Source organism: Rutidosis leptorrhynchoides, unplaced genomic scaffold (genome assembly GCF_046630445.1).
Source record: "Rutidosis leptorrhynchoides isolate AG116_Rl617_1_P2 unplaced genomic scaffold, CSIRO_AGI_Rlap_v1 contig93, whole genome shotgun sequence".
NCBI lineage: Eukaryota > Viridiplantae > Streptophyta > Magnoliopsida > Asterales > Asteraceae > Rutidosis > Rutidosis leptorrhynchoides.
Genome location: NW_027266886.1, coordinates 56515 through 73682, shown reverse-complemented (window position 1 = coordinate 73682; position 17168 = coordinate 56515). Strand labels below are relative to the sequence as shown.

Sequence of the window (17168 nt, the reverse complement as noted above, 5' to 3'; positions counted from 1 at the left end):
ACTAGTCCACCATACATATATTTTCACATGGATGATGATATTCACACTGACCAAGTCATAAACATTAATTAAACTCTGTATCGTAACCGCTCGTGAATAGTAAAAAAGTCCACTTTAACTGAATATTCTTTTGAACCTGTCAACTCTCCCCTCCATGAAATTATTATATCTCTTACTTGTTTGTCAATTTGAATTTCTTTCTCTACGATTTCTTCCCATGTGATAGCTAGCTAGTAACTAACACTTGTATGGAAATGCCTCTTCTCTTGCATTAAATATGTTGAATTGGTTACTCACGAGGTAAATGTTCATCAAAGCATGAAATTCATCCAATTTCAGAAATAAATTGATTTTCATATGCTTGCATTCATTCCATTTTTCAATGGAAATTAATGGTACTTGCATTGCATGCTCGTCTTATAAGAGGAGATTCAGTCTAGCATGATTGTTTGGTGAGTTAATTAGCTCATCTTCTCACATATATCTTCTTAATTTCTAGATTAAACTAAACTTTCTTTTGTGGGGTTTCCAATGGAACTGACAAATGAATCGCATGGTTATGGCGTAAAAACCAAAAACCTTTCCTACAAGCTTCCAGATCAAGCTGTCTTCTTCTTCTGGAGATCAGTGGTGAATTCAAACAAGTACATTCTAAGGAATGTGAATTGTGAAGCTAGAGCAGGGGAAATCCTAGCGATTGCCGGTCCCAGCGGTGCCGGAAAGACCACGTTGTTGGAAGTACTCGCCGGAGTAATCCCTTGGACTAGAATTTCCGGCGATATCCTTATAAACGAGAAAAAAATGGAAGCTTCTCAGTTTAGGAGGTTATCTGGTTATGTCACGCAGGACGACATTCTTTTCCCACTTTTAACAGTCCAAGAAACGCTGCTTTACAGCGCTTATCTCAGATTGCATGGATCCCGAGTAAAAGCTTCTGAAAGAGTTAAAGAGTTGATGAAGGAGCTAGGATTAGTACACGTGGCAGATCAGAGATTGGTGGAGGAGATGGACGTGGGATTTCTGGTGGTGAGAAGCGTAGAGTTTCTATTGGAGTTGATCTAGTCCATGAACCATCTGTGCTTTTTCTTGATGAACCAACTTCAGGATTGGATTCAGCTTCAGCACTTGGTGTTGCTTTGTTGCTAAAATCTATGGTTCGCGAGAAAGGGAAGACGATCGTCTTAACAGTACATCAGCCTGGTTTCCGAATCCTAGAGCTTTTTGATCAAATCCTAGTCCTGTCTAATGGAACAGTTCTTCACCATGGATCACTGCTTCTTCTTGAGCAAAACCTGATCAGATTCCTAGGCCATTCCATTCCTCATCGCGTGAATGTTCACGAATTCGCCATTGAATCTATGGAAAAACAGATTATAATAGATTTCGACAGCGAAACAGACGACGATGGCATAATCAAAGAAGTTTCCACTCTTGAAGAAAAAAACAAAATCGCTTACCCAAATTCTCGATTCGGTGAGATACTAACATTGAGTCAGAGATTCTTCAACAATATTTTCCGAACCAAGCAACTATTTTTCGGTAGAATTATACAATCCATCGTTGCAGGAATAGCGCTCGGGACGCTTTTCATGAATTCAAAATCTAAGCTACAGACACAAATCGGGTTTTTTGCTTTCAGCATCACATTCCTAGTATCGTCCACAGCAGAAGGCCTGCCAATATTCCTTCAAGAGCGGAAAATCCTAATGAGAGAAACATCTAGAGGAGCATACAGAGTATCTTCGTATATAATATCAAACACTCTAGTTTACCTTCCTTTTCTACTAGCAGTGACTCTAACATATACAATTCCTGTTTACTGGCTAGTTGGGTTGAGAAAGGAGATTGACGCGTTTCTCTATTTCTCATTGGTGTTATACATGGTGGTTCTAATGTCGAATTCTTTCGTCCCATGTTTCAGTGCACTAGTTCCGGATTTCATCATGGGAACGACTATAATTTCTGGGTTTCTAGGGACTTATTTTCTATTTTCTGGATATTTTATTCGAAAGGAAGACATACCTTGCTTCTGGATTTTCTTGCACTACTTGAGCTTGTTTAAGTATCCTCTAGAGTGCTTGATGATAAACCAGTATGCAGGAACGAGGAGTTGCGTGGAATTCGTGGGAGGAGAATGTTTTTTGTATGGTGATGAGTTTTTGAATCAGAGAGGACTGAAAGAGTCTCACAAATGGAGTAACATAGGAATCATGATTAGTTTCGTTCTTGGTTACAGATTTCTTTGTTTTGTGATTTTAAGGTGCAGATCATACAAAACTAGAAATTGAAGAATTTTCAGCTAGCCCTGCTTTGTTGTAAATTATCAAATTAATCTTTTGCCTTCCGCCGCAAGTTGTTTAAAGTGAAGTGTAAGTTTGAATAAATCAAATCATTGATCTTGAGAGAAATGTGTAACAAAAATATACTAAAAGTTCCATTATGTATATTCAAGCCCATCTCATTCTCCGAGGGTAAAAATCATGTACATAATCAGACAAAAAAGTTTCTTCTATCTATTCTATTCTACTCTAAACTCTGCTCTGCACTAAACTTCAAAATACATTCAAGTGAGAAGTCATGTTGATGAAAATATCTTGGCTGCAGGGGATTGTGAGACCTCCCATGGGATGTTGAAATCCAAATTCTTCTTCGGACTTGCATAATAATTCTTGAAAAGAAGGCTCATTCAAAAATGAGATCGGAACAACAAATCTCGTCCTTTCAATTTCTCCAGCATATACAGCTAGGTAGCCTTTAGGAACATTTGAAGATTCCGAGCCAGCTATATTTGAGAACAAATTTGACTTTCGGAGGATGGTTTTAGCTTGCATAACACGAGGAAAACGGATTGCCATTTTTCAGTTTTTGTACTAAAGAGTGTAGAGAAAGAAAGGATTTTTTTAATTTTGAATGTTGAATGAGGCTTTGGTGGTTTGCTTCTGTGAGAGTATGTGATATATATAGATGAAGTATTGTTCTGATTAAAGGGTAGGACATAAGAAATTGAGATTCACACGGGTCTGTCTCCTGTGTCTGGTGATTATTGAGATAAAAACGCCAAATGTGAAATAGTGCAAGGTAAAAAATATTGGTAAGGTGGCATTTTCCTAGAAATTTTACTAGTAGTTCCCAACATCATACAATCCCTGTTACTCAGATACGTAGATGTTGCACATGTTGTTGTCTCGGGAGTGCCTCATGTCATCCTAATTCAAGCAAGTGTAACCTGCTAGCAACATGGCACTTACCAAATAATGATGGCTAGTTAGAAGAGATCACATTTGATCCTTCATTACAACTAGACCCACATGGATAAATCATACAAATGTGTCTTTACCATATATTCTACTTAATGGATTTTTATTTTCAATCATATATTTGCGTTGCATCTATATATACATTCATTTAACTTGACAAAAGCAAGCAACTCAAACTCTCCAAGAGCCTTCTATTACTCAAAATAACTAAACCTTCACTTTTGTTTCCTTTGGTATTTAAAAACTTAATTTCTTGAGAATGGGTTTTCGTTTGCCTGGAATCATTAATGGAAAGCAAAAGCTTCAATGTTCTTCATCCAGAGGAAGTTCTGCAGATGTTCCTAAAGGTTATCTAGCTGTTTATGTCGGAGAAAACCAGATGAAGAGGGTTGTAATCCCCATATCCTACTTGAATCATCCTGAATTCCAGATTTTACTAAGCGAATCTGAACAAGAATTTGGATTTGATCATCCTATGGGTGGTCTTACAATCCCTTGCAGAGAAGATATTTTCAGGGATTTGATTTCTCGCATAAATGGTTCAAGTTGACGTTGACATGTGGTCTTATAGCTTGTAGGAATTGTAGAAGACCTTCAAAAAGTTTTGTTAGGATAGGGAAATTATTTTGTTGTATAAAGGAGTATACCCTCATTTTTGAATATATTAGCAATACAGAATCAATAATTCAACATCAGTTGTTGATATCAATTTACACAGCATAAACATTTCGCATTATTCTCTATAGTTGATATCTAAAATTAATTTTTTGATCAAGATCAGGAATATCATGATTTACAAAGAAAAGAAAAACAAAATAAAGTTGAAATAATTTTGTTCTGCCAAAAATATCATCTATATCTCATATTAGCGGATCGTATACCTTTGACATTGATTACATCAGACTATATTCAACTTATCTTCACTTTGTTAAATAGGATCCGACCACTACACCTATTTCCATTGGAGGTCTCTTAAAACAATTCCACTCAGTGATTTTGGTTGGAGTAACTTGTGATAGAAGTAACTATTAGGTGGAACAGAGATAGCTAGTGGTCATAGGTTTGAAAGGAGAAAATGAGTTTAATTTTTAATTAGCAGTAAATAAATCGGTATTTTGTATGAACCAGAAGAAACTTAAAAAAAGTCTAATACATAAAATGGCAGAATCAAGTACTCCTATTAGAATTTAAAACATTAGAGCATGTGTGTAAGAATTTGGATCAAAGAACTATTGCAATTTGTAGTGAAACAATCTGTGAGCCTAGCAAGTCAACATCCTGAAAATTTGAAAAACAGCAGAATAGGCTGAAACAGAACTAATCGAGCGAGAGTAAATAAAAACAAATTGTATTATATGTTCAATGTCTCTATTACTGTATAGTTTATAAGCACATCTCATTCCGAAAAAGGTCAAAAAATTTCTTAAAAAAAAATAAAATTGTTTCTTCTACTCTGTTCCACTTCCCTCATTAAAATATGTTCAACTGAGATGTCATGGTGATGAATATGTCTTCTTTGCAGGGAATTGTGAGGCCACCCTTTGGATGTTGAAATCCGTATTCATCTTCGGCTTTCCATAGTAGATCTTGAAACGATGGTTCGTTTAAAACTGAGATTGGAACAACAAATCTCTTCTTTTTACTTCCATTTTCGCCAACGTATACAGCTAGATAGCCTTTAGGAACATGGAATGGTGATTTTCGGAGGATACTTTTAACACCAGGTAAACGGATAGCCATTGTGCTGTTTTTTTACTAGAAATTTAGAATTCGATGAAGAAAGTCTAGACTACGAGTCGAATAGAGAAATGAATTTTCTTTTCTTGTAATGTTATGTAAGGCGTTGATGGTTTTCTTTTCTAAGTGTGTGTGATATATATATTTGATGAGGTGAAGTGTGTATTCAAACTGTTCTAATTGAAATGTAGGACATAAGCAATTAAGTGTCACATGGTTCGGTTTCCTAACGCATCAGGTTTTTCCGACTAGAAGTTAAAATGTTGTACGATTGAATAATAAGAGGAAGATAGAATTTGAATAGTATGTGGAGACCCTCTTTACGCAAAGAAATGTGGATAAGAGAAATAATAGGAGATATTAGATAAGATTGACAACTTTTGTCTGCTGATAATTGAGAAAATATTTTGCCAGCTTTTACCAGTTACCACGGTGGCTAAGAGAGCGACGAAGACAAGATAATATTTGTCTCAAGCATGTTCCAGACTTTAAGGCCTTCAAATTTTTTATTCGTCTATCAGATTTATACAATCTCTACTTATAGGACAGAGAACCTGGATTTATGCACATGAAATTGTTTGCAATCCTAACTTAACTACCAAGTGGTTTGCAGCAAATTCCTAATCAAAATCACTTAGAAAGTTTTGGCAGTTAGTTGGAAGACAAACACACATGGGAGGTCCTCGTGAATGAATTGTGCAAATGCAACTTCACCACTCACTCTACCAATCATATTATGATTTTTTATTTCATTTTCTTTTTCCTGTGCATCTATATATACATTCTTGTAGCATCACAAATCAAGCAACTCAATTTCTTCTCAATCCTCAAATTCCAAAACGCCAAAAGAAAAAAAAAACTTCTTTCAAAATCCTTAACAAACTTCATTCTATACAATGGGTTTTCGTTTGCCAGGACTCATCAACGCAACTCAAAAGCTGAGACGTTCTTCATCAAAGGGAAGATCCACTGATGTCCCAAAAGGATATCTAGCTGTTTATGTGGGAGAAAGCCAAATGAAGAGAGTTATGATCCCAGTATCATACTTGAATCATGTTGAGTTCCAGAACTTTTTAAGCCACTCTGAGGAAGAATTTGGATTCGATCATCCAATGGGAGGTCTTACTATTCTTTGCAGAGAAGATGTTTTCACTGATCTAGTTTCTCGCTTAAATGGATCAAGTTAAAGTCCATAGAAAACGGAAAAATCTACTCATGTAGATGGTAGAAGGCTTTTAGAAAATTTGTAGATTGTTGAAGATAGTAAACATATTTTTTTGTACAAAAGAGCATCGATCCATTGGAGTTAGTGAATTGAACAAAAATGCAGATTCAATGTTACTTGTTGATCCTGATTTCACTGAATGAACAATTCGCATACTATTCATACTCGTTACCTGTATATTGAAAACCTTTTAATGTCATTAGGCTATTGAAAACCTTTTTTACCAACTACTTTGAACGTCCATTTGCAATTGAGCTATAAAATTTATACTTGTGTTTAAGTATTATAAAATGATTGAACATAATAATTTATATTGAATATTATTACAAAATTGATGTAAACTAAATTGAATGAATTATTGTTCATCCCAGCTTTGCTCCTAACTCCAATGAAAGAATCGATCTTCTATTTTTCTTGGCTTCCACTTGTCTAACTATCCAAAACAGTTCCACTTCGTGCATTTACATTGCTTTTTCCCTGCTGTTGGTTTGGAGTAACTTCCGATATAAGTTGGAGGAGCCAGATGTTGGAAATGTGTTAGTTGAGGGAGGATCATTTTGATTATCCCAAGTAACGATTACCTAGAACAAAGTCGGCTAGTGATCATACACTCATAGGCCCTCAACGGAGAGAAAAAGGTTAAGCTCGGATGAACAGTAATTGAATCTGTTTTTTTCATCAGCCTTAATTAAGAGTTTTTATTTTTTTTTAAAAAAAGTCTAATGCATATGCCATATTGTTTTAGAATTTAGGACATTAGAGCATTTGCATTAGAATTTTGAACAAAATCTACTGCAGTTAAACAAGTCAAATCTGAGAACCTAGCAATTAAACACCTTTAAAAATGTTAAACAGCCGAATAGGCAAAAACAGAACTAGTCTCGGATATGAGAGGGCGCGAAAAAAATGACAGAGTTTTATTTTTACTAGGTTTTTTTAACACCTTTGCATACTCCACTTTGAGGGAAACTTCTAGATATTGTTGAGATTGCTTGTTTCGTGAGGCCAGCATATTAGGAAGTGTTGGAGAATTTGATCAATGTAAAGACTGAATTAAGAACTGAATCAACTAAGAAGAAGAAGATTTTAGCTAGAGCTAAGCTTGCAAAGAAGAAATCAGAGCTTCAAGGCAATACATTGGGAAAGATAGCAGCAAAAGTCTTTTTCGAGGTGTTCAAAAAGAAGTACAACAACTCTGGACTGAAACTGGCAGCCGATGATGGACCCAAAATCGATTCAAGAATGCAGAGAAAAGGAAGATTACTGTTGCAGGAATGGACCAAACTGCACATCGAGGAGAAGTCAGGGACCTTGTTGCTGCTGAAAGAAACCTGGAAGACGTCGCTACACACTCTAAAGTTCAGTCGACTGAGAATGTAATTGACTTCACTGTGGCCGGACGACGAATAATCGGAGCTCCGGACAATATGAAATCGACTCAGGGAAGCGTACCGATCAACGATATTACCGATAATTCACCTACAATTCTCTAAAATGAAAATGCCCAATTCGAAGTCTAGGGTTTCCTTTTAAAGCTTGCTACAGTGTTTTAGAGTTTCCGTTTTTAGCTTCCGTCAAGAATAAACTAGGGTTTAGTCGTTCTTTCGTTGTAGTTGATGAAAACAATCGATTCAAAGTTCCAGATTCATTATATTGGATGCTGCAAATGGAATGGTTAAATCAATTTTACCAATTACTTAGTAATGAATAATCTGCAAGTTAGATCAGTTATGTTCTTGAGTTTACTGCTAGAAATTGGAGATTTTGTATGCTAGCTAGATTTCTTGTTTCTTTCGATTCAGTAAAGCTACATTATGCATTTGAAAATTGTTATGGAGGTTTTTGTAAGTTTTTAGCTTGAGAAGATGAGATTGGCCATTGTACTTAGACATTTCAGTTGATATTCAAACAAATCCTATAGCCATTTTATTTTCCAGTTAAGTTTATGAAGAAGTGAAGTTAGGTTAGAGCATTTAGAAGCTTTCTACAGTGGTTGTCATCATTGATCACGTCTAGAACAAAAGTCAACTCCAAAGTCAACTTTTAAGATATTTTGAAGCTTGATCTACAATTTAAAGAAGAAGATTTTTATAGTTGCAAGTTACCATTTTTACTTTACCACAAAGTTTAAAACAAAGAAGAGAAGTGGTGCTCAAGAAATATAAATTGGATCGAGCTATGTTGCATTTTATCAGCTTGTGGTCCCAAAAGTAAATTTCTGCTTTTGCTTTTTCTCCTGTTTTTACAAGTTAGCAATAGTATTTCCTTTTTTCAAAAATTGTAATTCCAGTTTAATGATGTCTAGATTTATTTTTGGACTGATATATAAAGTCCTTAAATTGTAAACTTTACTCTTATGAGCTGTGAATGAAATTTCAGAGAAAAGCATTCAAGTTCTTCACCATTTTGTATCAATTTTAAAAGCTTTCCTATAATTGGTATTTAGGAACACTTAAATCGATCTAGCCTTAGTTTTATTTAGGAGACCCCCAAACCTTATGAGTCTAACCAAGTTTAAGTATAATCTCATCAAACCAACAACATGGAGGCAGTAATCATCGATTTTCTTTTCTGCAAATTAGATTTCTTTAGCTACAAATCTTTAGAGCTAGTTTAATTGATCTTGAATTGTGCTTGTGCTATCTCTCTTGCTGTAGAGATCAGTTCATCACAGTCTATCAAATATGTCATGTCAGACATTTCCGTGTCTATGTATGATATAGTCCATAATACTGGAAATGAATGCCGGAGGTTCTGAACCTTAGCTTAAAATATTGATGATCATGAAATTTGACTAGGAGTATGGTGTGAAATAATATTGATTAAATTGCATTACAAAATCTGCATTAGAAGTTTAAGCCCATATTCGAAGAGGGGGAAACTTTTTGTACAAAATAAACAAAAATGTTTCGTCAGCTCACTCTACTATGAGTTGAAGAAAGTCTACTCTGCTCTACTCTACTCTATTCTCTCGCATTAAGATATGGTCAACTGAGATGCCATGTCTATGAATATGTCTTCTTTGCAAGGAATTGTGAGGCCACCCATGGGATGTTGAAATCCATATTCTTCTTCGGCTTTGCATAGTAGATCTTGAAAAGAAGGTTGGTTTAAAATTGAGACCGGAACAATAAATCTTTTCTTTTCACTTTCGCCAACATATACAGCTAGATAGCCTTTAGGAACATGGAAACATGATTTTCGGAGAATGTTTTTAACACCAGGTAAACGGATAGCCATCCTTGCTGTTCGTTTATTAGTAACTTAGAAGTTGATGAAGAAAGTAAAAAAACTAGAATTCGAATAGAGAGATGATATGTGAGGCTGTTGTGGTTCTCTTCTATAAGTGTGTGTGATATATATATATATATATATATATTAAAATGTAGGACATATGCAACTATGAGTATGGTTTAGTTTTAGGATAAAGATAAAAATTGAATGTGTGGCGACCTTCTTTAGGAAAATAATTGTGGATAAGAGAAATACTAGGGGATTTGGACAAGATTATTGATAACTAATTCAATCTTAATGTCTGCTGATAATTGAAAAGAATAGTACTTTGTAAGCTTTAACCAGTTAATATTTGTCTTAAACATGTTCCAGACTTGAGGGCCATTCAATGTACCATTAATCTACCAGTTTATCTACAACCGTTATTAATTAGTATATACTCATAACTCAGATTTCTCACATTTGATGTCCCATGCATGTCTTTCTTTTGCCTAACTTCATCAAGTGGTTAGCAGCTATCTTGCAACATGTCCAATTTTGTACAGAATTTTAATGGTACTAAATGGAGGACAACATTTATGATCGTTTTGTCTGCAGTAAATTATTCAGTGACCAGAAGGAAATGCCTATTCAAAACCACTTACAAAGTTTTGACAGTTAGTTGGAAGACAAACACACATGCGAGGTCCTAGTGAATGAATAGCAAAGGCATCTCCACCATTCACTCTACTAATCAGATTACAATTTTTGCATATACTCCATTCATTGCATCTATATATATACATTCATTTAACTTCACAAATAGAACCACTCAATTCTTCTCACAAGCCTCAACTTCAGAACGAAAAAAAGAAAAAGGAAAGAACTTCTTTGGATTTGCTTCTTGAAATTAAATTAAAAACTTTATTTTGTGCTATGGGTTTTCGTTTGCCTGGACTCATTAACGCAACACAAAAGCTGAGACGTTCTTCATCAAAGGGAAGATCTGCAGATGTTCCAAAGGGATATCTAGCCATTTATGTCGGAGAAAGCGAAATGAAGAGAGTTGTGATCCCAATATCGTACTTGAACCATCCTGAGTTCCAGAACCTGTTAAGCCACTCTGAGGAAGAATTTGGATTCGAGCATTCAATGGGAGGTCTTACTATTCCCTGTAGAGAAGATATTTTCACTGATCTAGTGTCTCGCTTAAATGTATCATCATGTTCAAGTTGATATTAGACAAAAACTGTTACTCATGTAGATATAGAAGGATTTTTAGATTTTTTTAGAGATTGTAAAAGAAAGGTAAACAATTTTTGTTGTAGAGAAAGAGCGAACATCCAATCGAGTTAATAAAATTATATAGCAATACGAATTGGATATATATCACTTGTTGATCCTCATTTCACTGATAAAACAATTTGCATTCCAATATTCCTACTTCTTATATATATACATAAAAACCGAAATAAATTAGGTCTAAATCTAAGACAAGCATATGAATCAAAACCCTTTACATTAAAACATGTTACCCCCTCAAGTTAGTGAAAAAGACTACAAATAATAACGAGATATAAATCTAAGACAAGTACATGAATCAAAACCCTTTGCATTAAAACGCCCGTTTGCATTAAAAGCGTAACCCCCTCAAGTTACAGAAAAAAATGATGAGTGTGCAGTCCCTAATAGCAAAGAAAAGTCAAATAAAAATGATAATTTGAGGCTATTAGTTTAGGACGGTGTAGAGACGATGAAGATGGGAAAAGAAAAATTACCTTGGTGAAAGACTATGCAGCCGCAACACTTGAAATGGAAGAATGCATGGTGTAATTTTTCTTCATGATTTGACATGGTGGTTGGCTAATTTATTAGCCATGGATTCAAGGAGCTAGTTTTACACACGAGAGACATGCTATAAATAGGCATGGAGTTTCAGTCTTGAAACACACACAACACAATTGAGGACAAAGAGAAAGAAGCTAGAGAGTGGTTTCTTTGTAATACTGAGAGAAAAAGAGTGAGTGAGGCATAAAATATGTTCCGTAATTAGATAGCTAATTACGATACTCCAATGAAAGAGTAGATAGTAGAAAATAAGATTGTACACTTTTTTTACTAGTGATTTTTCTAGCCTGGCCCTGTCCGTGGACGTAGTCCTAGTTTGAGAGTGAACCACGTTAAATATTGTGTCTTCTTTATTTTTATTATTACTTGCATTATTCGGGCTTACATTTTTTTGTCTGTTCGCTCCAATCTTTGCTATAATTCCACTGCAAGACTCAATGTAACTTAGTGATCGATTGGTTAAGTTGTGTATGCTCTATAATCGCCACTTAGGTGGATCTTCAATATCAGAAACTTGCTTATCGTAACTAAGTTCGGGGAAGGCATTTATTCGATATCAGAGACTAGCTTGTGAAGTAAAGATCGTGGAGGAGATCATGGCGAAAAATTATTCTGGAACGATGGTCAAATTGACGGCAATAAATTATTCATTGTGGAAGACAATGATGGAGGATCACCTCAACTCGAAGGATCTATGGGATCCAGTTGAAGGAGATTAAGGTAGGCTAAATGAACTAATAGACGGACAGTGGGGCAAGCTGAAAAAGAAGACGGTGGGATCTATCTGTCAGTGGGTGGATATCAGCATCTATAACCATGTTGCCAAAGAAATTGAACCCCGAGTTCTTTGGAATAAGTTAGAGTCCATGTATGAGACGAAAAAATGCACAAGTCAAAATTTTCTTGATGCGTAGACTCATGAACATGAGACTGGAGGAGGGACAATCGGTTGCCGAACACTTGAATGTGTTTGAAGGCCTGGTGTGACACCCCCTCGTGATTTCCCTCTAAGGACGGAAGATCACTCGAGAGGCGTCAGGGATTTTTTTTTTTAATACTTATCAATTTTGCAAATAAATATTTATTCGAGTTTTATCTTCTCCATAATATATTAAAACATAATTAAATACATATAAGTTTATAATAATAATAACAACCAGGTTAAGTCTAAGACACACTTCGGCACAAGTGCCGCCCAAAAGAGTTATTTAATGAGGATAAATATTATGCTCTGCTCGAGGATGTGGAGTAATCTACCTCGGTCTCCGTAAGAGATCTTATTCTACAAGTGCGAGCTGAACTTTCCAACTATTCGTTACATATAAAAATTTAATTCAACGTTTATGAGATATAAAATCCCGTAGAGAGTTTTTTCCTCCCTTATATATATTCTAGATTCTACCCACAGTAATATTTGAAAATATCATCATGTAATGCATCACCAATATCTTTCCTGGTCGACTAGACGAGTCGATGATTTTATTCTCAAATAATTTTTACGCGTTTGAAATAAAAAAATAACTTTCAATCAATTCAAACAATTCATAAATAAGTTATTTATTTCTATTATATGGTAACCACTTAATCGCACTTTTCGAACCTCTATCGGTTACCGATAAAGTCTAGTGTCCTTAGCTAGAATAGCTAACTTTACTACTCCTCAACCAGGCTCTAGTCAAGCTTATGAACTACAGCCCGTAGACACTCCATAGCCCAGCACCGTGTCATGACTACCCTTCTAGACATTCTGTAGAACCAACGTGGATTCCTATCGTGAGTTCCGTCGAACTCAGGAATCGATTTATGTATTTATCCAAAGTTTCCACATGTGGTTACATGTAATAGTAATTTATTATAAATCTTTATGAACATTTATCCGCTTAATTTATTTAGAATTATTTCCGGATATTTTTCCCAAAATATATATATATATATATAAATATAAATATCAATTTCAATTTATTTTTCAATTCGTATATATATATATATTTGTATACACAACCAATCCTAGGTAGTTATTATATATATTATATATACAAACAATATGCATGAAGTACATAATTAAAAGTCTACTCACAGTAATGAAGACCGATATTTGCTAATCGATATTAGCTACTTCTCCAATGTCACCCGTAATTTCGTTACCTATTAGACGATATATAACAATCATTACTCTCTCAAAACTAATACAACTATTATTATGATCATCATTAATACACTTCATTAAATTAGTGAATTTTTTTTCTGTAGAAGTTTTTTATAAAGCCCAATTAAGCTATGGTAAAAATTTGGTAGGTTCGGGTTGAGTAAAAATGATTTTATTAGGTTCGAAATATAAAAATATTATTTTTAGGGTTTCAATTTATGCTCGGAATCCAAACCTGTAAAAGACTAAAATAACCCTTGACTAAAATTCTGACGCGCTGGTAGCTCTGAAATTATTTTAGAAACGAAAGGACTAAATAGCCATTTAAACACTTGAACGAGTATAAAAATAAATGAACCGATCGGTTCATTTCATTTCTTCTTCTTCCTCGCCAAGACATCACTGAAACGCTCTCGGTTCTGCCGGAATTTTCAAGAATCCGAATGACCGCTAACGTCGCCGTTTCTAAAATATTTCGACAGATTTCGATATTTTAAAGCATGGGGAGTACGATTTTGAGGTCTGTTTACTCTAATTCTATTTCATTTAAACTGAAATTGATTTTTGAAAAATTGGGGTTTCGCCTGATTGTTATATATGTTAATCTACGTCATCTCTACACCATTTCTATACAAAAATCAGCTTTAAAAACATTCTAATTTAGCCGGAATTGAAATCGAGTTTTTACCTGTTCGTGCTGAAATCGATTAATTCTGATGTTGTTGGTTTTGAGACAGGTTAGGAACGCCCAATTGAGGCTCGAATTGGCTGACTCAGTCACGACTCAGTGTTAACTCGGTCGTGACTCAGTCCTCTCCGGTTGGCTGCTGGGTCAACGGCGTCCATATTGGTGATCACCGACATGAAGAATACAACTAAGGTAGGTTTTTTGAATTCTGAAAACTTTTATTTTCTGATCGATTCTGTTTTGGGATTTTCTGAAAAAATTGGCTGTGATATGTGTTTTGATCGAATGCAATGGCTTGAAAAGAATTGATTAAACTGTCTGCATTAGTTGGAAATGCTTGCAGGTTGTTTTGGAAATGTTTTGGATTATAGAGAGTTGTTTGGTTTGATTGGTTCTCTGTGTGTTTGCTTGATTCTATTATAGAATGGCTCTGTGAAAGAAACATACAACATGTTGAAATGCTGAGTGAGTTAATAGGACTGAGTTGTAGGTTTAAAAATACAGCTGTAGGTTTCTTGACAAAGATGGTATGATTTTTGTATCTTTATGGTTTTGGTCAATTGGTTGTCTTGAATTGATCTTTGCTGGCCGTGAATGGAGATTTATTAGTGGATATGGGTTGTCAGATGCATGTGTTTGTGTGTTAAATTTCAAGAATTATAGGCTAGCAAAATTTTGTGTAAGAACATGCTTTTGACTATCTTGCATTGTTTGTCTCTTGTAGCCAAATATTCAAGATGACCAGCTGTAACTTGGATTTCCAGTTGACACGGAAGATAATTTCCTTGAAGAAAAGTGGCTGTGCAAGTGAAGTTGTCAACAGAGGTTGGCTGACAAGTTGGAAAAAGTACATGGTAATTTAACATTATGGGTATGTAGAGTTGAAATTATGGTTTGTACTGGCAAGCTAAGAAAACATTGTCTGACAAAGGATTGTATACATTTCACTAGTGTGCTGACATTCAATTTAAGACAACACTAGTTAGTTGTCGAGAGGGAATGGGTTTTTGGTTTGCCAAACATGAGGTGAAAAACTAGTAGAGTAGGTATGTAGATGAATGATTTAGTTAATCAATTACTTAATCAATTCAGGGTATGTTAATTTTGTCACTGGATTTTATAAATTTTAGTAAGGTCATCTATCCATTCATCTTTAAATTATAATCGAGGATTTATTTGCATCGCATGGCTTTTAATGTTTTGGCGAAAATTAATTTTATCGAATTAAGTCTCTCTAACATAATTTGCAAAAATTATACTACTCACGTAATCTAATCGCTATTGTACTATACTATTCACATATAATATGGAGTACGGGTGTTACACCTGGTAGCTCAGTTAACTACAACAGGTCTTGTTCTTGATGATGAAACTCAAGCATGTGTGCTCCTTAGATCATTACCTGATAGTTGGGACACGTTGGTGGTGTCGTTTAGCAATTCTGATCCACAAGGCAAAGTAACTTTGAGTATGATTACTGCAAGTCTGTTCAACGAAGAAATTCATCGAAAATATACAAACAGGAACAAGTCGCACGCCTTTGTCTCGAAGAATAAAGGTAGAAGCAAAAGCAGAGGAGCTGGTGGACATTTCAAGGGAGAGAGATCCAAGTCTAAGAGCAGAGTGAAATGTTTCCAATGTGGTAAACTTGGCCACATTCGGAGAGACTACAAATTCTTGAAGCCAGAAAATGACAAGAATCAGAAGCAAAGAAATGATAGAAATACAATAACTACGACATCATTTAGTAAAACTGGTGGAGTAACTCTATTTTGTAACGGAGGAGTATGTTGTCATGTAGCAGGTTTAGATGTCGAGTGGATAGTGGATTCTGGCGCGTCATTCCACTTTACCCCTAAGAGAGAATATTTCTCTACTTACAAAGTAGGAGACTTTGGCAAGGTGAATATGGGAAACACCAGTGTTTCTCGAATCGTGGGGATTGGCAACATCTGTGTACAGACAAATATCGGATGCATACTAACTCTGAAAGATGTGAGACATATTCTTGATATGCTTCTGAACTTGATTTCTGTACAGATGCTGGACGAGGATGGACATGATAATTGCATGGGAAATGTCAGCTAAAAGCTAACCAAGGGAGCCTTGGTGGTAGCGAAAGGACAACGTTGTTGTACGTTGTATAGAACACACATGAAGGTGTGTTGAGGGCAACTCAATGCAGTTGCAGATGATGCTTCACCAAATTTATGGCACAGGCGGCTGGCGCATATGAGCGAGAAAGGATGGAAACTTTTGGCCAAGAAGTTCCTCATTTTGGCCAAGAAGTTCCTCATCCCGGCGGCCAAAGGAAAGTTGTTGAACCCTTGTGAGTATTGTTTACTCGGGAAGCATCATAGAGTTGCGTTTCAGAAGAACTCCAACAGGAAGAAAGATAAGCTTTAGCTAGTGTATTATGATGTTTGTGGTCCCATGGAGGTAGATTCGTTGGGTGTCAATAGATATTTTATCACGTTCATTGATGATGCTTCGCGAAAGACGTGGATATATCTGCTGCAAACGAAGAGCCAGGTATTTCGATATTTTCAGCAATTCCATGCCATGGTGGAGAGAGAGACCAAGAACCCATTGAAGTGTCTTCGTTCAGACAATGGTGGAGAGTATGTCTCAAGAGAGTTGAAGGAGTATTTCTTGAAACATGGTATCCGGCATGAGAAGACAGTTCTGGGAATGCCACTACATAATGGTGTTGCAGAACGGATGAATCGGACTATCTTCGAGAAAGTTCGAAGTATGCTGAAAATGGCAAGACTTCCCAAGCCATTTTGGGGTGAAGCTATGAACACTGCGGTCTACCTAAAAAAATAGATCGCCATCGGTTCCTTTGAGATTTGATATTCCCGAGAGAGTTGGACAGGAAAAGACGTTTCTTACTCTCATTTGAAGGTGTTTGGTTGCAAGGCATTCATGCACGTGTTGAACGAACAAAGATTGAAGCTTGATGATAAAGCAATCCCTTGCATATTCGTGGGATATGGAGACGAGAAATTTTCCTACAGGCTATGGGATCTGGTAAAGAAGAGGATTGTGAGA

At 35.6% G+C, this 17168-nt stretch overlaps 5 protein-coding genes and 1 pseudogene across 5 annotated transcripts; 3 read left to right on the top strand and 3 right to left on the bottom strand.

Annotated features, from left to right (window-relative positions):
* The first annotated feature begins 531 nt into the window (after positions 1-531).
* Positions 532-2288, top strand: LOC139885294 (ABC transporter G family member 10-like; annotated as a pseudogene).
* Positions 2289-2552: 264 nt separating this feature from the next.
* On the bottom strand, positions 2553-2855 carry LOC139885292 (auxin-responsive protein SAUR21-like). The gene has a single exon (XM_071869214.1). The coding sequence runs from the start codon at positions 2853-2855 to the stop codon at positions 2553-2555; it is 303 nt and encodes a 100-aa protein (XP_071725315.1).
* A 661-nt stretch (positions 2856-3516) lies between these two features.
* Positions 3517-3807, top strand: LOC139885282 (auxin-induced protein 15A-like). The gene has a single exon (XM_071869205.1). It carries the CDS (start codon positions 3517-3519, stop codon positions 3805-3807), a length of 291 nt encoding a protein of 96 aa, XP_071725306.1.
* Positions 3808-4727: 920 nt separating this feature from the next.
* On the bottom strand, positions 4728-4997 carry LOC139885291 (auxin-induced protein 15A-like). The gene has a single exon (XM_071869213.1). It carries the CDS (start codon positions 4995-4997, stop codon positions 4728-4730), a length of 270 nt encoding a protein of 89 aa, XP_071725314.1.
* An 893-nt stretch (positions 4998-5890) lies between these two features.
* Positions 5891-6181, top strand: LOC139885290 (auxin-induced protein 15A-like). Its single transcript, XM_071869212.1, has one exon. It carries the CDS (start codon positions 5891-5893, stop codon positions 6179-6181), a length of 291 nt encoding a protein of 96 aa, XP_071725313.1.
* Positions 6182-9195: 3014 nt separating this feature from the next.
* LOC139885284 (auxin-responsive protein SAUR21-like) lies at positions 9196-9459 on the bottom strand. Its single transcript, XM_071869206.1, has one exon. The coding sequence runs from the start codon at positions 9457-9459 to the stop codon at positions 9196-9198; it is 264 nt and encodes an 87-aa protein (XP_071725307.1).
* Between the last annotated feature and the right edge of the window lie 7709 nt (positions 9460-17168).

What these genes read in the sequence shown, in the direction of transcription:
- LOC139885292 (XM_071869214.1), bottom strand. Translation starts at nt 2,855, where the DNA reads ATGGCAATCCGTTTTCCTCGTGTTATGCAAGCTAAAACCATCCTCCGA.
- LOC139885282 (XM_071869205.1), top strand. Translation starts at nt 3,517, where the DNA reads ATGGGTTTTCGTTTGCCTGGAATCATTAATGGAAAGCAAAAGCTTCAA.
- LOC139885291 (XM_071869213.1), bottom strand. Translation starts at nt 4,997, where the DNA reads ATGGCTATCCGTTTACCTGGTGTTAAAAGTATCCTCCGAAAATCACCA.
- LOC139885290 (XM_071869212.1), top strand. Translation starts at nt 5,891, where the DNA reads ATGGGTTTTCGTTTGCCAGGACTCATCAACGCAACTCAAAAGCTGAGA.
- LOC139885284 (XM_071869206.1), bottom strand. Translation starts at nt 9,459, where the DNA reads ATGGCTATCCGTTTACCTGGTGTTAAAAACATTCTCCGAAAATCATGT.